This window comes from Benincasa hispida, chromosome 8 (assembly GCF_027475165.1).
Source record: "Benincasa hispida cultivar pf3 chromosome 8, pf3_genome.v1.1, whole genome shotgun sequence".
In the NCBI taxonomy this organism is placed as follows: Eukaryota; Viridiplantae; Streptophyta; class Magnoliopsida; order Cucurbitales; family Cucurbitaceae; genus Benincasa; species Benincasa hispida.
Window position 1 is genome coordinate 39,165,275 of NC_143485.1, and position 27,367 is coordinate 39,192,641.

The 27,367-nt window shown below is 32.6% G+C and overlaps 2 protein-coding genes across 2 annotated transcripts; one reads left to right on the plus strand and one right to left on the minus strand.

Moving 5' to 3' along the window:
- The first annotated feature begins 885 nt into the window (after positions 1 to 885).
- Positions 886 to 4,497, plus strand: ESP1 (hydroxyproline-rich glycoprotein family protein). The gene is made up of 7 exons (XM_039038294.2): positions 886 to 1,260; positions 1,400 to 1,477; positions 2,063 to 2,098; positions 2,185 to 2,760; positions 2,860 to 2,952; positions 3,868 to 4,056; positions 4,155 to 4,497. Exons 1-7 carry the CDS (start codon positions 1,168 to 1,170, stop codon positions 4,278 to 4,280), a joined length of 1,191 nt encoding a protein of 396 aa, XP_038894222.1. The 5' UTR covers positions 886 to 1,167; the 3' UTR covers positions 4,281 to 4,497.
- A 174-nt stretch (positions 4,498 to 4,671) lies between these two features.
- On the minus strand, positions 4,672 to 12,520 carry LOC120082896 (uncharacterized). Its single transcript, XM_039038293.2, has 14 exons — positions 11,973 to 12,520; positions 10,714 to 10,788; positions 10,515 to 10,622; positions 9,992 to 10,024; positions 9,797 to 9,886; positions 9,160 to 9,285; positions 8,613 to 8,756; positions 7,992 to 8,411; positions 7,524 to 7,658; positions 6,734 to 6,952; positions 6,362 to 6,634; positions 6,065 to 6,202; positions 5,634 to 5,954; positions 4,672 to 5,165 (listed from the first exon to the last, which is right to left on the minus strand). Exons 1-14 carry the CDS (start codon positions 12,177 to 12,179, stop codon positions 4,944 to 4,946), a joined length of 2,511 nt encoding a protein of 836 aa, XP_038894221.1. The 5' UTR covers positions 12,180 to 12,520; the 3' UTR covers positions 4,672 to 4,943.
- Positions 12,521 to 27,367: the final 14,847 nt, after the last annotated feature.

The following is a 27,367-nucleotide window of genomic DNA, read 5'->3' on the forward strand; positions in this document are numbered from 1 at the left end:
AAAATTATTATTATTTTTCATTTAAGGGCAATTTTGACCTTTCACACCTAGTTTGTCTCCAAAGTCGATTTTTTTTTAAAAAAAGTGATCCTCAAAGTTGTAGAAAATTATCAGAAATAGCACATTTAAGTTACCTTACAAAACTAGCACACTTTTTGAAAATTCGTATGAATATATATATATATATATATTTTAACTTATTGATTGTTTTGGGAATTTTCAATACAACTCGTCTGATTACACATCAAGATTTGCTAAATTTTATGTAGTTTTCCCAAATCTTATACCAAATCTTATATATTTTCAATTTTTTCTCCAAGGTCGAGTATGCTTACTAAATATTACATCTAATTATAATGTAATTGTTCAAATCTTTAGCCATTTTCACAATTATATGATTTTTCAAAATCTCGTAGTTAATCATGCCTGAGATTCCACCAAGAAAACTCAAATATATAAATTTTAGTGTTAATTATGCTCGAAATTTCAACGAGAAACCTCAAAATATATAAAATCTCAGTGTTATTTTGCTCGGGATTAACACCGAGATCCATATAATCTTTTCAAATTACATGTGATCGCTCCAAATATTATACCAACTTTTACATCTTCTCGATTTTTCTCTTGCAATATTCCCAAATCTTATATAAAATCTTGCAAATCTTAGCTCCAGTTTATATTTATACGAATTTCTTAATGATTTACTGATTATCTAGATAATTTATCAATTATTTTTTTAAATTGTGTAATATTTGGTAACCTGAATTTTTAATTTTGGAAAGATTATATAATGATAATTAATAAGTTAGAAAAGTTAGATTTTCGATTTCGTTTTAGATGAATAGAGAAAAACTATTTGTTACGAGAAAATATTAAGGTGAAAACTTATTTATGACAATTTCCTAAGAGTCCTTATCCCCCGATAATGTCCCATTTTTGGCCATTCCCATTACATTTGTATTAAATTTTGGGCAAAGGCTTTGCAATCTGCAAATGTCTGTTTGTTGAAAATCGCAGCAATTTTGTGTCGCTGAACTCTGAAGAAATTTCTAAACTGCGCCCATTAGCAAAGTTCTAGCAACATACCAACCAAATCTCTCATCGTTGTTGGCGAGAAATTGCGAGGGAACCAAATCCTCACTCCCAGTTGACGTTGGAACGTGGAACATGGCCGGAAAGCAAGTTTCCGGCGCCGGTCTGCCAGAGAGCATCGCAGGAATGTCGAAGAACCAACTATACGATATCATGTCCCAAATGAAGGTACTTCTTTTTTTCTTCTCGCTGTCAGAATCGATGTTGCTCCGCCCCCCTTTTCATCCGCTTTGTGAATTCGGTTTTCGTCTCCGAACGATGTCTGGATATCGGGGGAATGATTAGTGTTGTGTTTATTATTATGCAGACACTGATTGAACAGAATCAGCAGCAGGCGAAACAAATCCTCATCCAAAACCCACTATTGACCAAAGCTCTTTTCCAGGTTTCAATTTTTAGGTTTTTCGTGTCTTGAGCAATGTGCTTTTCATTTACCATTCAGAGCTTGCCTAATTAATCTTGTCTTGGCAGAGTTTTGACAACTAGGGTTTTACGTGTAAACAGATTTTGAATCATTGCTAGTCCCTGGAGGAAATTGAAAGTGGCTTAGTAATTTATGATTATTGTGTGCGCATTTGTACGATCTTTTTTGAGGTTCAATTTTAATATTTATGAACGTAAAACTGTTGAATCATTTTCTTGAATTGAGTGATTTATCTATTCCGGGTGAAATCAAGTAAGTTTTGAAGCACCTCCCTGTCTTTCCCAATTGCATTCAAGAACGTGTAGTATTCTTGAAGACGAGAAAAGTATCTGTAGCATGAGTTTTCTTCTAGTTACCTCCTCGGAGACTCCCTTGACTGTCAAATGTTTGTTTGGCCTACTAGAAGGGCCAAGTTAGTTTGAACGCTAGATTATATCAGGCATTTGATTGTTCTGTTCAGAATAATTTGTAACAACTCGGTGTGACTGCAAGTGTTATTTATGTTTATATCGAAAATGTTATTGATTATATTGATTTATCTACCAGGCGCAAATCATGCTTGGGATGGTACGCCCACCTCAGGTAGCATGCCATTGTTATTCCGCTTTTTTTTTTTCTGCATTTTCTATCAGCTTATAGGTATACGTCTAAGTTATTCTTCTGTTTAGATTCCAAGCATTCAGCCTTCAGCCTCACAGCATTCTCAACCATCAACACAGGCAACTCAACAATCAAATATTCAGCCTACTCAAACATCAGCTCCTCAAATAAGTTTGCAAGAACAGACAAGTGCACCATCTTTGGCCCCTTCTAGAAAACAATATCAGAACCAACCATCAATGCCTATCTCATCGACTACTCTTCCTACCGTGAACATTCAGCCTCGGTCAACACCTCTGATTCCCCTACAGACACCGCAGCATCCCAAGGGATTTGATATCCCCCAATCAAATCCCATTTCTGTCCCACAACCCTCTCAAATTCCAAGTGTATCTCCAATGCTTCCATCTTCTGCTCAGCCACCTTTACTTCATCAACCTCAGGTTTCAACTGCCTCCATGCAGCTGCAGCAGCCATTACAAACAGCTGAAATTCACCACCTGCCGCCACAGGCACCATTGCCCCCACATTCCAGAGCACCTACGGGTCCAAATTTCCACCAGCACTACCCCCCTCAAATGGGCCACAATATGAATTACCAACCTCCTGGCATCCCACAGCATGTTTCACAACCCATGTTTCATGTAAGTTGGAGTTTTAGTTTTCAAGCCACAATTTTCCTTTGGATTTACAGTACACAAAATTATCTCTCAACCTCTGTAGTCTATTTTTGAATGTTCTAGTCAGGTACCAAACTCCCTCCTGGCCTAGGAAATTCATTTCTCCAGGGACAGTCGGGTCTACCTAGTCAGCCACCCCCTCAATCAATGTATCAGGTACCATTTCCACTCCCCCCCCTCTTTCTCCTTGTTTACAAAGTGTTTTTCCTACACGTACTAGATCGATTGAGTTCTTAGGAAGTTGACGAGTCGTGACATGAGCATGGGCTAAAAAAACAGAACACTACAACCTAGCCGTCATTCTTGATAATATTTGTGTGGATACATGTTCATGAAAAAGGGATTCACTTGTATTCCTTCATAATCTCATTTTGCAACCTTGTTATTCTTAGGACTAGAAGAACACCATGCCCATTAAAACATGTGAGCTTTTATTTTACATGTTTTAGTGAATAATCTCATGAAGAAAATTGTTATCGTAAATAAGTGTATATATGGAATATTTATTATTTTCAACATTTATGATATTATTCATTAACATAAGGCATATATTGAAAATGCCAGAATAGTGTAATAATGTAAGGCAGTATTGGCTGGTGTAAGTATTATAATCACACCATACAAGTGGAATACAATTCTAGGTTCTTGAGCATTCAAGTGGAATATTCTAATTCTTTATGTTTGCATTTGCCTGATATAAGTGTAGATATTCTTGTTAGCTCTGCCTCTCTCCTAAGGAGAAAGGGATTGATATCCTCTGATCTTGCACGGTTCTCTATTGAGTTTCCATTCGTGTCTTTGGTATGTGTCCTAGTACGGAGAACTAAATTTTAACATCTCAAAAGATATGAGTGGCTTTTGTTGTTTACTTATTTTCTGTTATTGACATTGTACAAGCTTCTGCCAACTATAGTTCTTAGTCATCGTAAAGAAATAGGGTTTGCATGATCAAGCAGGTATTAGGCATGCCATCTACTTTTAGACCAAATTATTAAAAGCCGTTGCAAACAATTTATCAAATAACTACAGTATTAGCTGTTTAATATCTCAGTTGGTGCATATTTCTCTCAGGCAGGAGGTTCTAAATTAGGTACAGAATTCATGAATCAAGTTGGAACTTCAAAGCCTGCAGACAGAGGGCCTTGGATGCCTGGCCCTCCAGAAAATCCCACACTTCCACAGCAACTCTCCGGACCACCACCAGTACCATCAGTCCCTGGTCCGATGGGCCCTAACAATCAACCTCGTCCTGCTCCACCGGTACTTTTCTAATGACCTTTTTTTTCTGTGAAGTGACAAGTTCTCATTTTTCGTCCTTTAAGATTGATTATTTGTTCCCCCTCCGGTTTGTGGTTCAGTTGAGTCAGGAGATGGAGAAGATGTTACTTCAACAAGTCATGAGTCTCACACCCGAACAAATTAATCTCCTGCCTCCAGAGCAAAGGAATCAAGTGCTTCAACTACAGAAGATACTGCGCCAATGAACAGTGTTCTAGGAGGCAGAATTCTCTTGATTTTCTATCCCCCACCCATTGCCAACTCTTACATCATTGATCATGCTCAAAATGGTTTTTAGGCTTAGGGGAAGCCATTTTACCAGTGTCTTTAAAACTTTTTAAGTATTGGCATGCAGATTGATATATTACAATTATCAACTTTTTTGCATTTGTCTATCCATCAGAGTATTAGTTTTGCTGTCGAGTTGGCTGTTATGCTTACATATTTGCGTGAATGACTACTTTCATTTAGCAACTTTGCACATGAAAGGTAGTAATTAGTCCAACTAAAATGTAGAAACTTCTATTTGAGAAGAATTTTTAATGCTTAGAGGACAATATTGTTAAACGGTCAAAATACAAAGAATGAGGGGCACCATTTTCTTTTCATCATGATTGTATTCATATATCAGAGGGTCCACATCTACACTATATATTTTTTGTGGCTGTTAGCTTATAACAAATGAAGCTAATTCTTCCCAATTGTTCAGAAGAAACAAGAATTCCTATAAGAAAATGAACATGAAGGGTCCACACGTATTTATGGACTCATTCTAAAAAACATGTACACTTGCACCAGAATCTCAAAATGCAGGTCGAGACATGATTTGTACTGCAAACTAGCTAGGTCGAGGATTCCAATGGATCTGATTAATATCCAGATGATCTTCTGCTTAAGGAAGGGGATGAGTTGAGAAACTCCTGACCAAGTTCCTTAATCTTGTTTATTAGAAGCATTTGTTCAGTTTCAAGCTGTACCATATACTCTTCTTGCAGATCCTCTAGACTTTCTAGCTCACTCATTGCTGTTGTAAGTCCTTCAACATTGCTATCTTCAATGAAAGTTTGTAACTTATTCATCATTTGTTTCATCTGCAAGTTGAAAAGATACGATGTTAACATGTCAAGAAGCTGGATTGTAAATCTGCCAAAAAAAAAAGAAGAAAAAAATAGAACTTTTTATAAAAAAAAAGATACTATTTTGATCTTTGTATTTTTGGATTTGGTTCATTTTGGTCATTATACTTTCAAAATATTTATTTTGACTTCTATACTTTCAATTTTGGTTCATTTTGGTCATTGTATTTCCAACTTTGATTCGTTTTGGTCATTAAACTTATAAAAAACAACCATTTTGGTCCAAAAATGAAAACAAAGGAACCAAAATGGTTACTTTTTTTAAAAAAGTACTGAAAGTACATAGATCAAAATGAACCAAAGTTAAAAGTACATGAATCAAAATGAACGTATTGAAAGTATAGAAGCGAGAATGAACCAAAACCAAAAGTACTAGGACTAAAATAGCATTTAAATCTTTTTGGTTTTTTTAGTACAACTGACCTGACTGGAAATCTGATGAGCTTTGTTCATGGGAATTTCAGAATCCAGACTAGTTCTTGAATCCAAACTAGATCTCTTATCTAGTTCTGGAACTCTCTTGGTGATTTGGATATGTATCTCTCCCCTTTTGACCCCCTGAAGTGGTATCCATTTATCAAACATTTGGTTTGGGGGCAGCCCTTGATATTCCACAACACAATCTCCTATGCTTGATGTGGGAAGCAGAGCATTGTGGTCTTTGACATGTAACAGCAGAGGGCTGCCATTGTCAGGAAACTCCAAAACCTGATTCCATTGGGGACTTAGAGTTTTGTACATAACCTGCAAGAAAATTGATAATTAATTCCCCAGCAATTTGATCTAAAAAGAAACTAAGTTTGACATTATGGTTATCTGCAACAATTTCTTTGGAATTGGAAGTTGAAAGTTACCTTGGTTCTTTTCTTCAACTTTCCATATTGGACCCTCACGTAAGGATCACTTGTCCCCCTGAGATCAGCAGCAACAAGGTCTCTTGCTTCAAGTAGAACAAGTTCAATCCAACCATTTGTTGGAGCTAAGCTTGAGCCCTGTGGAAATGGAGGAATGTGGAATTAAATCATGAAAGATGACCAAGTCAACAATTAAAATAGATCTGCTTCTAAGTTTATGGATAAAGATAACAGATTTGGAAACATCACTACTGGTCTTTTTCCTATCTCTTTTAAAGAAGATTTACAGACTCATACCCTTGATCCTTCATTGTCATCCACTCTGATGGCTTCAATTTGAAGCCTTAACTCTCCAGAATTCACCTTTTCAAGAGGAATCCATACATCTCTAACCGACCCTTCTACTAATCCTTCAAGATTCACCCTTGCACTGCCAGTGTTATCGTTGCCGAAGATGTCTTCAGTAAGGCATTTTAACTTGAGATATTCACCACCAGCTATCTCATCAAATTCAAACTTCTGATTCCATGTTGGATTGAAGGAGTGAGCAGTTCTTGTGCGCTGGAGAGCCTGAAATTATAAAAGACAGAATCGTCAAAAGGTAGCATATTCGATACTAAGATCAGGTATTACTAGTGAAATATTTGAGAAATTAGGAGCGAAAACTACCTTTCCATACTGCAATTTGACATATGGATCACACTTTCCATTTTTGTCTTTCGTGGGTAAATCCTTGCCTTCAACGACTGTGATGTTAATTTTTCTTCCAGTGCTAGAAACAAGATTCGACGCCCCATAGAGAGATTGTTGTGGACTAACATGATACCTGTTAGAACTATGTGAACCATCCGAGAACATCCATTCCTTTAAAACAAGCCTCACTTTCAGCTGGAACAACATGCATTACAATAGTGTGTTGGCATGAGAGAATCAACTGCTTAAGATTGCCACTTATGAACAGAAGTAGGGAAGTAAAAAAATCATCAAATCAAAACATATAAATGGGTACAAAACACATAGGATAGGGAGTAACCCGGGTGTCTTTCATTTCATTTCTCTCTTGTATGAGATGGTGTGAAATTACCTTCGATGGGAGGTTGTTGCCATTCAAAGAGCCATACTTTGCTTGAAGTGAGTTTAGGATGACTTTTGAAAGTATGTCATTTAAGTTATACTTCTTTTATAAACTTTCTTCGAAAAGATTACTAAAATTTTTCATCGTTCCAAAATTTATCCCAACTTCACTAAGTCCTACAAGACACATGATGAATGTAGGCACTAAAGCTCAACCAATTAAATTTTGGGCTTCATTCCCCCTTTCAACATGATATCTACTTCTGTTCTTCATCGATGCCCTGAAGCCATCGTTTTACTCAATGCTTCGTAATTGGTCTTCTTCTTTATTTTAACACAAGCAATATATATATATATATATATATAAGAGTCGCTAGGATTTTACCTCTCCACAATGGGCCCCTTCAAATGGAATATCCATTTCAACTTCTTTTCCACAAAAGTCAGCATGCTTGGCTACCACTCTGGAATCTGGTCCTATTGCCCAAAATGTTGTGGAATCATCTGCAGCATATTTCATCTGGTCATACAGGATAAACTTTGAATTAGCTAATGCAAGAATATGGTTGAAAACTTACAATAATTCATTTTGCATCTCAGCAGTTTTTTCTCTTTGAATGAAGATATGCCAGATTATAAGAGTTCAAAAACATCTTTCTATAAGATAAATATAATCAGAAATCCATTACACCAAAATATTAACCATGGTATTGCAAAGCATGATAGTGAACACAAATATTTCCTTGTTTTTTTTTTTAATCATTTTCCATAAAAGTGCTTTTACTAGCTTGGTTTTGAGAAATGGCACACATCAACTTGAAACGAGTTTGTATGATTATTGATTAATTTTTACCTTAACCTCACAACTTGCAAGATAATCATGCTTCACATGGCTTGGATTATACTCATAAAGATGAAACCGTAGAGTTCCTATATCTTCATGTAAAATCATATTGAATGTTGTGTTCCACTGAGGGTCTGAACCTGATCTTGCATCAGTTTTTCTACTAAGCTTTTCAAGTTCAACCTCAACAAATGTTTGCAAATCTTTATCAGTCAGATGCTCTCCGAATGAACCATTAGCAGAGTAGCTTTGTTGCCTTCTGGTTGGGCTTCCTTTCAAACTACTTCTATAAAGTTTTCTAGCAGAAATGACAGTCACATATACAATACCACCAACAGCTTTTTTCCTCAGATCAACGGCTGGCAAAGAGAAACAACGCCTGCGAGGTTCAACCATTGTTCTAACCAGGGTATCTGTAAAAATTTTGACCTGCATTAGAGAGAACAGATTGTCAAGCTACTCAAATGGACTTTGCAACCACTATGTTGATTCCATGTATTCCATCTACTTGTACCTTTTGAAACAACTTTCAAGTCCTTAGATAAAGATAGAAATAATTTTGCAGATTGCAGAAGCGTCTGACATATGATATTTACTTATGGACTACCAGTGATAGATGTAGATATATACCAGCCAGGAGGAAACACCAGGGAGCTCTGTTGCAGGTAATGATTGGCTTCCACCACTTCCAAAAGCAACTCCTATTCTTACATCAGGAGTCGTAACAAATGAAAATAAAATCGCCCTCCCATCCAAAATAGGCATCAAGACAAGCTGTAAAGGTAATCCAAACAACAGATGAAATTTTATGACGCTGCTAACTTTTCAGTTTAAGTGTGGATTGTATATGGTTGAGTGGCAACTGAAACTCCAAAGACATCCTAAAATCATAGGAAAAACTCATGAACTATACACCAAGGAGAATGCAGATGTCATTAAATTACCAAAACAACTTTGGCACAGGTAGAACTGGTTACCGCAACTATCATTTGTATACAAGATAGGGAACTACTATTTGATTCAAATCAAAAGGAAGAGATTCTGGCATTCCTGAGATTTTAATCAGTGAATGAATTTGAAACCAAATGATATTTCATGAATTAACCTTGTTGCCCTACATATGCTGAAAAATTTGCAAGAACAGACAGTTAAGGGAAGGGGGAAAAATTATACATACATCACCCTTTATATGGAGGCTGTTTATGACAATCCGTGCAGTTCCCATGAGTGGCTTGGCCAGTTTTGCTTGCAACAAAATGCTCATTTCATTTGTGTCCCAATCGAAACTCAAATGCATGATTCTCTATCAAAACCCAATGATAAAACTTTGTTCAGATTTCAAGTCTTAATTTGGTGCTTGAAGTCACAGAGTAGAATTTATTTAATCACTGAAAACTACAACCAAGTCTACAAATATAGTTATACATGAATGTGTTTCTCAAACAAGAATAATTAATGTGATTGTTATTATCAACATATGTAGTAGCAACCGGAAATCAACGGTAAACAAAACGCATTCTAAACAGTGCAGCAGTCCCGGAAAGTGGACCCCAATTATACCCATGAACTACAACTACTACAAGAGCTAGCCACAACAGTTTTTCCACAGTTGTTGCTTGCAGCTTGAATTCTCAGTAATGAGGAAACCTTAACGATAGCAAGACAACTACTGATAAACAAGAACCTGAGAGGGCGGTAAAAAATGAGCATAACAAAAGAAAAAAAAAAGTTCAAAGAATCTAGACATTGTGATAGTAATTCTAGAGTCTGTTCATTTATAAAGAATGGAAGTAGGAGAAGAAGAAGAGCCCAACCTCATCACCACAAGTTGACCATCGAGTCCCACTGAGACCCAAGCTAGGAGGGCATGAGCCTAGAGAAAAGTCCAGCAGTTCAATTTTTTCCTACAGGAAATTGAGCAATTTGGTTATATATATGAGTTATGAGCACGTTTATGTTTTTGCATACAAGATTTAGAAGATGAAATGGCCAAAAGTAAGTATACTCACAATAAGCCTTGACTTTCGGTCCTTCAACCGTTTCTGCATAATAGAAATTTTTTAACTAAGTTAAATGATGTCAAATTTGTGAATATAACCAATAGCAATAAAGTATATTCTCTAAATAAATTATAGACAGTTTTAGTTATAGAATGGAAGAAAAAAAATGAGGAGTGAAGCAAAGAAGGAAGAACAAGACAATTGCCCTAGTTTGTCTTAGAGTGATTTCCACTAATTTACTCCCCAAGTTTTTAGAATTGAATTTTTTTTTTTTTTATATAAAAAACTAGAATACATAATTTTCCCCATAAGGATCAATTCAATTCTGATGATGGCACATAGGGAAGTTAAAGATAGAACAGTCAGAAAATTCAGCAAATATCAGTTGTTCACCAAACAGACATTAAAATATCCAATCATGATATAAGCGCAACCAAAGTGAAGAACTACTGCTAAGTTGGAACCTACAAACAACTGAACTATGTGAATCATGTTATGCTCATGAGGAAGTAAGAAAGAGTAGGGTACTCACGTTTACTGTGGATGTAAACTTTGTGGAAAGTTTTGGATTAAAATAATTTGGCCATACTTCCATCAACATCTTATTCAACCATGCACAAGGTTCCAAAGGTGTTTCAGGCTGTATAAATTATCGGTAAAAGAAAAAGAAAACAATTAGCCCAGCACATTCAACATTTCAAATAGTCTTTCAAGGAAAAGAAAAGACATACCGATGTGTTTGTTATGAGTCGCCTCCATTTTGTGTTCAAATCATCAACAATTAACTGGCGCTGATAACTCCCATACTGCAGAAGAAAGATGACATTGTCGTCAGTACTGCACGTTGCTCAAGCTAATCAGTTAACTTGTAGCACATCCACATAAGAATGACAAAAACAATAAATTCCAAACCAAGGTTTTAAGACATTTTTCCACCCATCAAAAGATTTAGTAGGTAGCTAGTCAACAGAAACAATATAGTAAGAATTATAGACATTGAAGACTGCCAAAGCTGTAGAAAGTAAATGTAACAGTAACACAGAAAACTTCAAGAAGGTCGAGACAACCAAGTCAGTACGGTTCAAAACAGAACTACCACTCGTAAATTTGTGTTTTTCTGCAAACATCTGTTGAATATTTAATGTCGCTCAAATACAATGATGTAATAATAACACAAATTTCCAGCCAACATCTCTCCACATGACAATGCTTAAGCCAAGTGGTTGAAGATGTCGATGGAAGTTCTTCAGTGACTCTATGCCCGTTTGGGAGTATCAATGGGCCAAAAGTCTTTGTACATTTAGCTGCCATTTTCCGTAGTTACCAGGTCCAAAACAGCAATTTTCACTTAATAGTTTTCAATAATAAACGAATATACTCAATACCATGTTTCTAATCTTTATTGAAATGTGCTATAGATAAATAAAAACCATTAACAAGTTACATCAACATGATTTCTTGAAGTTAAAAAGGATGTCCATTGAACAAAGAATTTGAATGTTCAGTAACTTATTTAATCAGTTTGGTGCTATATTTGTAATGGTAGAATTAACTTCTACTACATTGTAACTTCTGATTATCAACTGCCAGACATTTTGAACAGTGGTGGCAGTAAAAGCCCGTCGGTGGGGGTTGTCATCCAGTTCCTTTATCAACAGAAAAGAGATGGATCTAAACGATCAACAATACTTGGTCATCTAAGATTTTCCAATCTAAATCCAGTTAACGTTATAAGAAAATGGTTGAAGAACAAAGCATTGACTCAACTCAAACTCTCAAACAGATTTCGAACGAGAGGACAAATATCAAACAACATATGTGCAGAGACAGAAAATTCAAGAGTTCAATCAAATACATTTCAATTGAGGCAAAAACAACGTTCAAATAATAGAGAACAGATCAGAAACGAACAAAAGAAAGCAACAACAGGAAGAAAAAGAAAAATGAGGTTAAAAAAATGGAGGGAAATTGGGAGAAAACAAAAACAAACCTGTAAAGTGGCCCACACAACAACAGCCAAAGGAACCCAGTTGGAGAGAGAGAAAACCCATCTCTCAATAGACCAAGCAATCAGAACCAAAGGTATCAGAAATGGAAGAAAAGGCTTCTCCGCCATTAAATGGTGAAAGAATTCCATAACCCCTTCGCCGTTGAAGAAACCCCTCTTTCGGCCTCTTGGGCCGCCATCTCTGGTCATTTGAAACGATACCCACAAAAAATCAAACCAAGTCCTGAGGAGTTTAATTCTAATTCTGCCTCTAAGTTCGTCGTCGCATAAGAATAAGAAAAAGTTGAAAGATCATTGTGAGTTTGAAAAGTCAAAATCCGAGAATTTGAGGAAAACAAAATTGGTAAAAAAGGTTAAGATCAAGTGGGTCTGATAATTAAGTCATTGTAAATTCAAATGTGAACTGAACGAAGGTGAATCGGTGGAGGAAGCTAAAAGGGAAATTTGGGGAAGACGAAGAAGACGAAGAAGAAACGACATGTTAATTTACTTCATAACTATAATAGTGATAACGACAGATTTCTGTCTGTATCTCTATAGTTTGCAATTGAATTATATATATAATTTAAATGCTTGGAGCTCTCAATCGTCACTGCCTTGCTCTTAAATCTTAAATATTCGATGTAATCACTGTTCTTCTTTTCATGAAAGTTTCAAACTTTGAGATCAGCTCGTATCAGCTACATATAATTACTATGTTTTGAATCTATTATCCGTTAAAACTTATTACTAAATATAAAGATAAAAATAATTAATCTTCATTTTTTATCCTAAAAAGTTCTAATTTTTCGTAGGATATAAAAATACCCATTAATACCCCTAACTTTTAAAGTTGTATAGTTTAAAATCCAAAATCTACTAATTTTACTAATTTAATTTTCATTGAAAAATTATTTTAAATGACAAAATTGTTGAAAATATTTATAACTATAGTAAAATACTATTTTCTATCTGTTATAGATCGTGATAGATCCAAATAAACATCTATCAATGTCTATCACTAAAGTTATAAATATCAACCTGGATCTATCACAATTTATTATAGAAAGTAAAATTTTGCTACATATTTTGCTATATTTGAAAATGATCCATTTTTTTTGTAACGTTTATACTATTTACACCATTCTTTAGATTAAATTTAAAAAATATTGTAATGTTTATAATTGTTTCAATTTAAGCTCTAGAATTATCATAAGCAAAACAATTTATGGACTCTTTATTAATATTACCTATAAAAATTGTCAATGCATCAATTTTTATATGTATACAGACTTTTTCGTATGTTGGATTAACAAAATGGACAGGTAGAATTGACATATTATCGATTTTAAAAAATAATCTTAACTAGAGTCCAAAAATTAATTTGTTTATATGATAATTTTTTAAAATAATATAAAGAAATGTGTAAATTGACTTTTAAGGATTTAAATTAATATAATTTTTAGGTTCTAAAAACTGGAAATATAAATAGGTATTTTTCTTTAGACATTTATGCAATGCATTAATGAACAAATGAGTAATGACTTGACATAAGAGAATAAATTAATTGTTATTATTAGTATTTTTTTGAGTTCATTGGTTAATTTATAATAAAATATAAACATTAATTTTGAACAAAAGAAGAAAAGAAAACGGCATGGAGTTTGTTTTTTTCTTACTAAAGACATGATTGACCCGTAATCAATATCATGTCATTTCGGGGAAAACGGTGATAAATTGGAAGTTTTATATTTTAAAAAATAAACAAATGGAAGGTTTTTTTTTTTAGAGAAAATATTTGTTTGAGATAGAATTAGAGAGATTAAAAAAATTATTTTAAAAGATAAATTGCTAAAAATGTTTATAAATAATAAAAAATATAACAATAATAGATTACTATCTATCAATAGACTAATATACGTTTCTATATCTATCTGTGTCATGATAGATAATCTATTATCGTATATGATAGAAATTTTGTTATATTTATAAATATTTTACTTTATTTCCTTATATTTAAAAACACCCTTTTAACTATGCAGGGACAAGAAGAAAAAAGAAAAAAAGGTAGGTAGGTTGACATAAATATGTCAATATGGTTGGGCCCACGCGTTTTGCCGCGCGTAGGGTCACCGGGTTCGTGACTCACCTCGAATTTGCCGATTTGGAAACCACGACCCGGACAGATCGCCCCAATTTCAACTCTAAAATGGTAAGAGTAAGACATTGGATTATTTTCAATTTTTAACTTTCAATTCCACCTTTTTTATTATTATTATTATTATTATTTTATTTTTAAGATTTTCATTTTTTAATAGAAGATCGAGCTTCCAATTTTCGGAGGAAAAAATCATATATATTCAAAATTACTAACGAGTTAGTTCATTTTGACATTTTTATTTATAGATTTGACGTCTATATAATGAAAAAAAAGTAAATTTTAGGAAAAATATATTTTTGATTTCAAGGTTTGAGGTCTAATTTTTATTTTATTTTTAAGTTTCAAAATATTACAAATTTAGTCTTTAAATTTTGAATTTAGTTTTTTTAGTCTTTTAAGTTTCAAAACATTGCAATTTTACCATTGACATTTGAGTTTTGTTTGAATTTGGTTCTATATTTCAAGATTTTACATTTTTAACTTCAATTTTTTTATTAAATATTCACTTTCAAACATTAATGTCAATGTTTATTAATTAATTTAAACTAATTATGAAGCAAAATTTTAAATTTAATTTTAAAAGGGAAAATAATTTAACACTAAAGACGAAAAATGAGTATTTGATGAAAATTTTAAGTTAAAAATGTAAATCTTGAAATATAGACAAAATTCAAATAAAACTCAAATGTCAATGATAAAATTGTAACTTTTTAAAACCTAGGGACTAAATTGAAACCAAACTCAAAACTTAAAAACTAAATGTGTAACATTTTGAAACCTAAGAGTCAAATAGAAATTAGACCCCAAATCTATAGATTAAAAAAGTATTTTTTTTTCCTATTTTTTATTACATCATTAAAAAAACTACAAAATCTAATAAAAAAAATACTGACAATGTGAACTTTTTCGTTGAGAGCAATAATCAATTTAAACTCCTTAGCTTGAAGAGATTTGAAAATAATTGTATCAATTTAAATTGTAAACTTTTGTTGGTGAATCAATTTAGATCGTCTATTAAAATTTTATTTTTAAATTATTAATACATGATCTTTGCATATATATAAGGTTCTTATATAAAAGAACTAATTTAAATTAGACAACATTGCATGGATAAAATATATAGTTGCAAGCTAAAGTGAGCTTAGCTCGATGATATTGACATGCACTTAGATCCAAGAAGTCCGAAGTTCAATCCCCCACACCACAATAATCGTATTAAAAATATATATAGTTGCAATTTTGCATTAAAATTGGGCAATTTTTCATCTTTTCATCTTCCTCTATTTATTTAGAAAGAGTTACATTATCATTTTCATTGTTATTTAAGGAAACGTTGGGAGAATGATAATTCCAGTGATTTTGAGTTGGATGTAAATGGAACTAAGTGAAAGTAGCTATAACAAAGAGTTTAAATCGATCTACTTATCTAGTTATTATTTTAGTACAACAAATATAAGTAGGGGGAATTGAACCTTCAACCTTAAATGAGGTAGTGCATGACAATTACCATTGAACCCCGGTTACATTGACTCACTTATCGTTAGTTTAGGGTTTATATTGATATAATTATTATTTGAGATTTTAATTAATACAATCCCAAAGTTATTTTAGTATTAATTGATATTATCACTTTTATAGTTAAAAAAAAGAGGCAAATATCAATTTACATCCATAAACTTTGGGGGTCGTTTCAACTTAAACTCCAAACTTTAAACTAATAATTGTAATTTAAAACCCTAAAGTTTCATAAATATATCAATTTGAACCGTGAAGTTTCATAAGTATATCAATTTAAACATTCATTATGTTTTATTTTGTTATATTTATAAAAGTTTAGGATTTAAATCGATTTACTTATGAAAGTGCACAGTTTAAATTGATACACTTATAAAAGTTCAGAGTTCAAATTGATACAATTATTAACTTGAGGTTTAAATTGATACGATCTCAAAATTTAAAATTTAAATGAAAACAATTATTAGTTGATGGTTTAAATTGATACAACCACCAAAATTTAGAGTATAAATTGATATTTGCCTAATTATAAATTTATTATTTTTAGTTCAATAACATATGAAGTTCGAAGGAATTGAAATTCTAATCTATTTGTCTATTGCATATGTCTTAATCAATTGCGCTATGTTTGAGTTTGACAAATTTACTTCCACTTTTAAACTTCACTCTTTTTTTTTAAAAAAAAATTGATTTAGTAGTGAAAAGTTCTAGTACGTCTATGGTTCCTCTTTTTTCCTATTTATATTATAAATTTATCTTTATAAATAATTATTCAATGTAGTTGAAATCAATCTCTTCTATCAATGTTAATAATATGGCATATAATAAATAGTAATATCAGTAGTGTGGTAATCTATTTTTTTTTTTCAATTATCAGATCGCTAAAAAGAAAATTGGACCTTACAACCTGAGGTTAAGACACAAACAAAACATCATCAAAATAGCAGTAAAGTGAACAATGACAAAAACCAAAATATAAAACACACACAACTCAAGAAAAAGCCTCCCAAAGAGAAGAGCTTTCTTGGTCCTTTCAATAGAAGTTTCAAACCACTTAGATCAACAAAGAAAAATCTCAAAAACCAAAGAGTCTAACTAACCACTTAGAGAAGACACAAGGTAGTTCCATGGACACACTTATTACACTCATATAACAACACACCAAACAACTCTCTAGACTTTACGCCTCACTCAATTATTTGCACTAAAGTGATAAATCCATTTGAGCTTTGTATCCCAATTCTCGATCCTATTGGGAGCAATCTAAAAAAAAAAAAAAAAAAAAGTATCCCTCCAAATCGTCTTACTAAAAGAGCACTAAAAAAATAAATGATTCTTAGACTCAACTCCAATAGTGCATATAACAATCCCTAGAGGTATATCATAACACAAATACTAATATAATCACTCAAATGTAATCAATTCCAAACAACAAGTCATGTAATGAATGAATGTTTGAGAATATTACCTTCAAACGAAAGGAGACTAGATGCCTAGACTGCAAGAACTTCCAAACGTTAAAGATTGTTTGGGGCGAAATTGAAATAATTTCAACATACCCTTAATTGGTATATGAGAGAGATGATCTTCTTGCCTATTATATATATATATATATATATGCGCAAAGGACCTTTTTGAATTTGATGCTATGGAAATGAAGGTTTGAAAAGGCTAAAAAAATTGTAGCTTTCAGAATGGCCCCTGCAGATGGTCCCAAGCCTTGGGGGAAACCATATTTGGATTTGGTCTGCCAATTCCATTCTTCACAAAGCACAAAAAATTTGAAGCTTGTAATGCATCATCATGCACCCTTTCTCAAAGCACAAAAAAATTTACACTCATTTTTAATCCTTTTTCATTTCACTTAATTGAAATACCATATCAATACATAAAATTAGATTCAAACAAATAATATTATTAAATTACTTAAACTTAAACTAAAAAAAAAAAAAAACTTAAAAGTTACTATATATAATTAAATTAATGAAACTTCAGTCAATGTGTCATTAACTATAGAATTATTCACAACTAGTTAAAAATAAGGATTCAATTAAATTATATTTTTTCTCCAAATTATAGATCGTTGACTGAGTGAAATTTGCATTGGTTTAATTTTATTCTTTTTTTTTTCTTAAGTGGAATTGCATTGGTTTAATCAATTGATTATTTGATAGTACCTTTCATTTTGGAGCTCACGATTAGTTGACTTCTTATTTTTAATTTATTATATTACATTATGGTCCAATGGATCTAATTTGGTTGGATAAATCATATATTCCACTTAGTTGGTGGGTTAGAAATTATTTTTAAAAAATAAAACAAAAATAATTTTCCTCCTATCCTATTTTGGTCTTTTTATTTTTATTTTTTTTAAGGTACCTTTTATTTTTAATGGCTAATTTTAATTCATTCTTTTAATAAATTTTAAATTTAGTCTTATACTTGTTAATAGATATTTAAAAAAAAGTAATAAATTAACTATGGACATTAATCAACATAAAAGTAGTTAGAGATTAAGGCCTTTTTCACTTTTTTTTTTCATATAAGATTGTGAATTTGAGTTTAAATATAATGTATAATTTAAAAGAAAAACGGATGGTATCAATCACAATTATTAACTAGCTATAGAAAAATGCTATATGTTTTTTTTATTACAAAGAATATACTAAATTAATTTGCATGAAACTAGGCATAGGATTAAAATATCGTAGACGTAGAATAGGTCAACATTGAATGTAATATTATTTATTTTTTACATATGTATTAAAAAAAACATAATAATAAAATTAGGGCAGGAAGACTGGCCGTTCAGTCAATATTCAATGCTTGAGGATTTGTGTCATCTATTAAAGTATGTGATGTGAAAATGAATAGAAGATGAAGATAGAGGCAGTGGAAGATTACACTCTTGTCCTTATGAAATCTTATTGTCATCTTTTAAAACAGAAAAAAAAAGAGGTTAAAATATCATTTATTTTTATCCTTATACTTTGAAGTTTGTTTAAATATCACTTAGTTGATCTCTATCAAGCATCCCTGAAGAAGAAAAAAGACAAAAATGTAGAAGCAAATTTTGCAGAATAATGACATATTTGACTCATCCCATATGACAAATTTGAATGTGAAGGACTTGAATCTTCTGAAGAGAAAATCGGCAGAATTGATGGAACATCAAATGTTTATTTTGATATTGAAATTATCTAGATTTAATGTTCTTTTTTTTATTCATCTCCATGTTTTTTTCCTCTTAGTAGATGTCAATCATTGTATATTCCAAATGTTGTTTTTCTTAGTGTAATTATTTTCTTTTAATGAAGAAACCTGAATCATTTTCATATGTTAGGTGACTAAAAAATGAGTAAAGAAGATCTATGTCTGACAGAGAGTGCAACTACCCATACAATGCTTACAAGTAGAAAATATTTTTCCAAACCGACAATGTTGGAAGCAAAAGTCAATACAATATCAGATTTTACAAACCTAATTGAAGGATTTAGAAAAGCAAATATTATTTTGTCTAGAGGAACAAAATTTATAATTGACAATACATTGTTTTCTAGTCAATCAAAGAGAAAGCTATTTAGTTTTAAAAATATACATTGAAATGGTTATCATATTGAAACTGATAGAAAAAATAATAAGGAGTATTTTTATATCATCTCTATGGTCTCATATGAAAAACATATACTAGAAGAGTTGTCTGCTTTATCTTCTGGATTATATTATACTCATATACGATTTATTGAAATATATGCAACAATGAACCTGAAGTTCATGGATCCATACATATTTACAATTTGGCATGACCGATTGGGTCATCCATGATCTATAATGATGAGGAGAATTATTGAAAATTCAAATGGACACCCATTGAAGAGCCAAAAGATTCTTCAATCTAATGAATTATCATGTGATGATTGCTCTCAAGCAAATTAATAATTAGACCATCACCAGCTAAAGTGGATATTGAATCCCCTGCATTTTAGAACGAATTCATGATGATATATGTGGATCTATTAACTCACCAAGTTGACCATTTAGATATTTTATGGTATTAATAGACGCATCCAGCAGATAGTCACACGTGTGCTTATTATCAAGTCGAAATCTTGCATTTGCAAGATTACTTGCTCAAATAATTAAGTTAAGAGCACGATTTTCTGATTATACAACTAAGACCATTCATCTTGATAATGCTGGTGAATTTACATCCCAAGCTTTTGATAATTATTGGATGTCAATTTGGATAAGTATGGAACATTCTGTAGCTCATGTTCATATACAAAATGACTTAGCAGAATCATTCATAAAACGTTTGCAGTTAATTGCTAGATCATTGCTTATGAGAGCTAAGCTTCATACATCTATGTGAGGACCTGCTATTTTGCATGCAACATCACTTATACGCATTAGGCCAGTAGCTTATCATAAGTACTTGCTATTATAATTAGCTTATGACCAAGAACCAGATATTTTCCATCTGAAAATTTTTGGATGTGCAGTATATGTTCCAATTGCTTCACCACAATATACTAAGATGAGTGTTGAAAAGAGGTTAGGAATATATGTTGGATATGATTCCCCATCAATTATTAAATATCTTGAACCCCTTACGGGTAATGTATTTATTGCACGATTTGTTGATTGTCATTTCAATGAGATAAATTTTCCAATATTAGTGGGAGGGGGGGAGGGAATTAAAACATAGGAAACAGAAATTACATGGAATGCATCATTATTGTCTCATTTAGATTCCCATGCAGATCAATGTAAACTTGAAGTTCAGAAGATAATTCATTTGAAAAATATAGCAAATCGGTTACTAGATGCAGTTATAGATGCAAAGAAAGTAACTAAATCAAATATACCAACTGCAAATGTTCCACAAAAAATTGATATCTCAACACAGCAAGTTGTCACTAATGAGTTTAGTACATGTCAGAAGCGTGGTAGACTAGTGGGTTCCAAATATAAAAATCTTCAAAAACAACAAATAATTAATAGCAAAAAAAGGCTTGGTTGAGGATGCAAATACCTATGAAGAAATCCTTGACATGACTAGTGAGGAAGGTAAAATATCTAAAGATAATAATAAGATTTCAATAAACTATGTCATGACAGGAAAAAGATGGAACCAAACTCATGTAGTTATTGACATCATTTTTACGTATAATGTTGCTCTTGATATTATATTTGAAAATAAGTATTCTGGACTAAAATCTGTTGAAGGATGTCGACATAGAAAAGATTGGCTTTAGTGGAAAGAAGCAATCAAGGTAGAATTAAACTCACTTTCAAAATGTCAGGTTTTTAGACCAGTAGTCCGAACATCAGAAGGTGTCAAACCTATGGGATACAAATAAGTATTTTTGACGAAAAGAAATGAAAATAATGAGGTCACAAAATATAAAGCAAAACTAGTTACACAAGGTTTTTCACAAAGACCTGGTATTGATTATGAGGAGACGTATTCTTCAGTGGTGGATGCAATTACACTAAGATATTTAATTGGTCTGACTGTGTATGAAAATCTGGACATGCATCTTATGAATGTAGTCACAACATATTTATATGGATATCTTGATAATGACATATGAGCATTCAAAAGGATTTAAGGTATTTGAAACATATAAATCAAATTCTCAGAAATTATATTCAATAAAGTTACAGAGTTCATTATATGGATTGAAACAATTAGGACGAATGTGGTATAATCGCCTGAGTTGATATTTATTGAAAGAAGGATATCAAAATAATCCAGTATGTCTGTGTGTTTTTATAAAGAAATCACAATCAATATTTGTTATTATAATTGTATATGTTGATGATTTGAATATAATTGGAACTTTTGAAGAGATTTTAAAGGCAATAGAATATCTTAAGAAAGAATTTGAGATGAAAGATCTTGGAAAAACAAAATTTTGCGTTGGCTTGCAAATTGAACATTTAGCAGATGAGAAATTCATTCATCAGTCAACTTATACAGGAAAAATTTTGAAAAGATTTTATATGGACAAAGTAATGGGGTTATTGCCCTAAATCTCATGGATCCTGTAGTTTGTAATTGTAATGAACAAAAAAAAATTATTAATTTAATTAAATATGAGATGTTTTATTCAAAATTTAGTAGTATTAACCCACAAACCAATAAACTAACATCCAAAGTTATCTTTTGTAGCTTAAACATGTATGTAGAGATATACAGGTGAATCATGTTTAAGTGATAACCTAAATGGTATATACTAGATGGATAAGGCTGAGTACCTTATCCTAGTGACACTACGAATGCGACTCGCTTTGTAGATATAACAATTGTTGTAAAATGCTACAAAAGATCTAATCCTGATCACTCATGTAGAGACATGTGAACGAGGTATTCTATACAAAAGATTTTGTATAAGACCGGACCACGAAATGACTAGTCTCATTATATAACACCATTAATAATAGAGACTTACATTTCACCAGGATGACCATAGGTGACATGATCTGAATCCTGAGTAAGTTGTAAACTTCTACCTATGAAGGCGGACCTTTGATTTGTATGGATGAGAGTGGCTCGATCGCCGACCTAAGAAGTCTACCATTTTGAGGATTTGTCTGATTGGGGAGTTGGGAACACAGCTACACAAGACAAAATTCACTCATTCCCTAATGTCTGAAGTAGATAAATTACTCCCTTAAGAGCTGATTCCAAGGCCTTAATAATGTGGCGCCACACCTTTTCTTGTCCCAAAAGGGGTTTGGTCATAGTTGGATTATGACTTATTGTTCATTATAGGGATCAATGACACTTAAAGAGTTAAATGTAACTACAATGGCAAAATGGTAATTTTGGCCCAACTGTACTTACGAACAATTTGTTAAGGGTCATCGTACTGTTGACTGGTTATATCTAGTGAACACATAAATATATCTATAGTGCAAAGAATGCAGCTGTCGGTATTTAGTGGACTGATCGACAATTAATGGATGTTGAATAATTTAATTAAAATAGTTTAATTAATTATTCAAGTACCATTGAAGCTTCAATCTACAGGTCAGGTCCCCTCTGTAGCTCAATAAGGATTATTGAGAACCAATTTTAGATTAATTTGAATTGTTCAAATTAATTGAGGGAATTAATTATATGTGATATAATTAATTTAATTTAATTATATATGATATAATTAATATAATGTATTTGATGCATTATAATAGAAAAATTATTTTGAGAGGAAATAAATATTTGAGATTCATATAATAAACTTAGTATAAATGTGATTGATATTAAATACTATGCACGTATGAGAGAAAAAAAAGGTAGGTTATATTGTATTTATACAATATAAAAACTATTGGTTATGTATTATATACGATATAACATATGATGTAATATATACATATTATATGATGAATTAGTTATCATATATATATATATATATATTAAATTTAATTATATTTTTTTTAAATTTAATTTTGGGGGGAGTTATAACTCCCTCTCCTCTTTTCTCTCGTTTGACAAACGTGCTGGTGGGAAGTTTTCATAAATATTTTGATTGTCTTATTCTTCACAGAGAAAAAGTGTAAGTGACTCTACTTTTCTCCTGAGAAAGTCTCTCTCAAAATTTCAATCCCACTCCCCAAAATTTTCAGAACCCACACACTCCTGATGTTCCCACCCTACCCTAAGGAGAATATAGAGGAAGCAATTGTGATGGTGTCCTCTTTGTCAATTCTTGGTTCGAAGGTTCGAGATTATTCGTGGAGAAGAGGAATTCCGTAAAGATTGTGAATTCTTCAAGGGTAAGTCTTTCTTGAAATCCTAATTTATTTCCTCCTTTATTGCATGCTGTAATTTCTGAAATAATGCATATTTTGATTTTGTAAATTTTCTATCCTGTGAAATTAAAATTGAGAACGATCCCCACTTCCACAATGGAACTTCACCGTGTCTTCAATTGGTATCAGAGCGTGGTTTTGGTCCCAAATTTTATTGTTCCAGATTGATTTTAAAAAATTGCTGAGTTGCATTCTATATATTTTTTTTTACATGATGAATGAATTTTTTTTGGGTTTGCAATTATTGGATAATCTCGGGGTTTGATCATAATTTTTACAGGTTTTATTTATTTATTTTACAAAATTGGTTTGTAAGGCCCTTTTTTTTATGACATAACTTGCGATAGAGTCTGTATTGTGAAAGTTTTGAGTTGTTCATGATCATTCTAGTAGATTTCTAGAGAAAACGAGGCCAAAATCAGAGAAAGATCGATGGATTTCGCAACTGTACTGTAGCGTTGCAACGTTGTGTCCTAGCTGTTGGGTTGTTATTCCTAAAACTCGCATTTTGTAAAATTAAACATATTTTATATGCAATAAAGAAGTTAATGAGGTTTATTTAATAAAACTGTTATTGAATATGTAAATTGCACATGTAAAAACTAAATTCAATAAACTAAGATCCATGACTATTATATGAGTACTTGGACTTTATATGTGAAGGAACTTTAAATAGAGAACCAGTGAGCGGAAGCGGATCGTTTCAAATCCCATTGAGAAAGAACACAAACAATTACAGTCCAACGGAACAGATTATGCATAACAATAAATTACACCATGTTTATTTCAATGAAAAGCAAGGGATAAAGTATGCACACCTTTGAAGAATCTTTCTTCAAGTATCCCTCAATTGTTCAACAGCTCGTTCAACAGCACGAACTCGAACGCAACGATCAAAACTCGATCTCAACGAACGATTGGATGAACCTCAATCACAATCGAGTTCAACTTGATCCTCGAACCTCGAACGAAACTAGAACACCACCAAAGAGTTATCTTGGTATTCTCAGTGTGAGAATCCAGGAGTTGTGGGCTTTGTGTGACTTTGGATAGAGGAATGAAGAAGGTAGACGATCAAGTAAGTGGGAAATGGATGAAGTTTATTGTATAGACTAGATACTCGATCGTTTAATAAGAAGAAGTCTATCGTATAGACTTACTACTCGATCGTGTAGCAACGAGTAAACAAGTAACTATCGTATAGTAACCTCAAAACTCGATCATGTAGTCTCTCTATGCTATCGTTTAGTAAAACACTTTTATATGATAGCCTTAAAGTGAGATCAATTCGAATGAATACAACGGCCTTTGAATTTTGGAAAACCATTTTCCTTTTATCTCACAGTTACCATAAAACTTTCGATAACCTCCCACTCAATTCGGTTATTAAAGAAAAAGAATATTTAATTATCATATAATTAATATGTTATAAATAAATATAATAACCAACTTATCATATTATATTTATAACCTATAGTTTTAATATTTTATCATATGAAACATATAGACCATAGTTCTTTTTCGATTTTTATGGTATTTAATATAAATCATATTTATATTATTTCCTCCAATGATAATTTATCAAATACATCATATCAATTATATGACATATAATTGAATTTCTTTTTGTTAATTTGAACAGTATAAACTAACCCAAAATCTGATTCTCAACTTCAATCCATTGAGCTACCAAAGGGACCTTATGGATCTGTAGCTTGAAGCTCCAACGGTACGTGAATAACTGACTAAACTCTTTAATCACGATATTCACCATCCGTTAACTATTGGTCACTCCACTAAAGACTGACAGCTGCACTTTTCGCACTACAAATATATTTCTGTGTCCATATGACCAATCAGCAGCATGATGACCCTTCACAACTCGCTCGTAAGTACAACTGGGCCAATTCACCGTTTTGCCTCATGTAGTTACATCTAGCTCCTTAAGTACCACTGATTCCTCCAATGAACAATAAGTCATAGTCCTACTATGACTAAGTCTTCTCGGACCAGGAGAGGGTGTGACTACTATGTTCAAGATATAGAATCAACCCTTAAGGGAGAAATTTATCTACTTACCCCTGCTTCGGGGAAGGAGTGAATTTCGTCTTGTGTAGTTGAGTTCCCAACTCCCCAATTAGATGAATCCCTAAAATGGTAGGCTTGTTGAGTTGGCATTCTGGTCACTCTCACCCATACAAATAAAAGGACCGCCCTCATGAGCAAGAGTTTCCAACTCACTCAGGATTAAAGTCATGTCACCTATGGTTATTTTAGGGAAATGTAAGTCTCAATTATCAATGGCGTTATATAAAGATACTAATCATTTCGCAGTCCGGTCTTATACAAACTTTTTGTATAGGATACCCTCGCTCGCATGTCTCCACATGAATGATTAGGATTATACCATTTGTAGCACTTTACAATACTTGTAACATCTACAAAGTGGGCCGTATCCGTAGTGTCATCAAAATAAGGTATGCCTCCTTTATCCATCTACTACAGACCATTTAGGTTATTACTTAAGGCACGATCCACTTGTATGTCTCCACATACATGCTTAAGTTACATAAAATAACCATGGGTCTTAGTTTATTGGATTGAGTAGATGCTTATAAAATAACACTTATTTTATTAATAACAATATGTTTACAGAGTGTTTACAAACTACAAGAGTACCAGAAGAATTAGGACACCAATCCCAACAATCTTCCACTTGTTCTAATACCTCGGGAGACTAATGTACAATACAAAATAGTACAAAATACAATAAACTAGAGCATACTCTATACCCTAGTAACATCTCCCACTTGCCCTAGACAAGGTACCGCATATCCCGTAGACCTAGACTCTTCAGTTGACCTTTGAACACTTTAGCCGTGAGAGCCTTTGTAAACGGATCAACAACGTTGTGCTCCGACGCGATCTTCGTGACAATCACATCATCGTGATGCACAATCTCCCTGATCAAATGATACTTCCGTTCTATGTGCTTGCCTCTTCGATGACTCCGAGGTTCCTTAGAATTTGCCACATCCCAGTTGTTATCACAATAGAGTGTGATTGACAAAGACATATTTGGAACAACTTCAAAATCGGAAAGGAACTTCCTAAGCCAAACAACCTCTTTAGCAGCTTCACAACCAGCTATGTATTTGGCTTCCATAATGGAGTCCGTGATGCATCCATGTTTGATGCTTTGCCGTACTACAACCCCTCAATTCAGAGTGAACGCTGACCCTGATGTCAATTTTCAAGAATCTCTATCAATCTGAAAGTTAGAGTTTGTGTATCCTGTAAGGATTAAATCCTTATCTCCATAAACGAGCATATAGTCTCTCGTTCTCCAAAGATACTTGAGAATCGTTTTGACCACTGTCCAATGATCTAATCCTAGATTGGACTGATATCGACCAAAAATCCTTACTACATAGCAAATGTCAGATCTAGTATATAACATTGCTTACATAAGGCTACCAATAGCCGATACATAGGGAATTCATCTCATTTCTTTAACTTCTTGAGCTGTCTTATGACTGTTCTTTAGACAAAACAATTCCATGCCTGAAAGGTAATAAAGCGAGAAGTAATTCTGATCTGTCGAGAGAAGGTTAGAATAATGCGTTAACTAAAGCGAGAAGTATTTTCAGAGATGGAAATCACCTTGCGTTCATTACGTTCATCCTTGTTTCACCACAGAGATGTGGGAACACGGCCGATCACCGAGAGGTGTACGTCAAGGGAAAGCGGAACCGTAGTTATATCTTTAACGCAATTAATGAACTTGCGATGTTTGTATTAATTGTCTTTTCTCTTTCTGCGTCGTACATAAAGCTTTGCTACCACATACCACGACCCTTTATATAATCTTCACAGTCACTTTCAAACTCGGTATCATGTA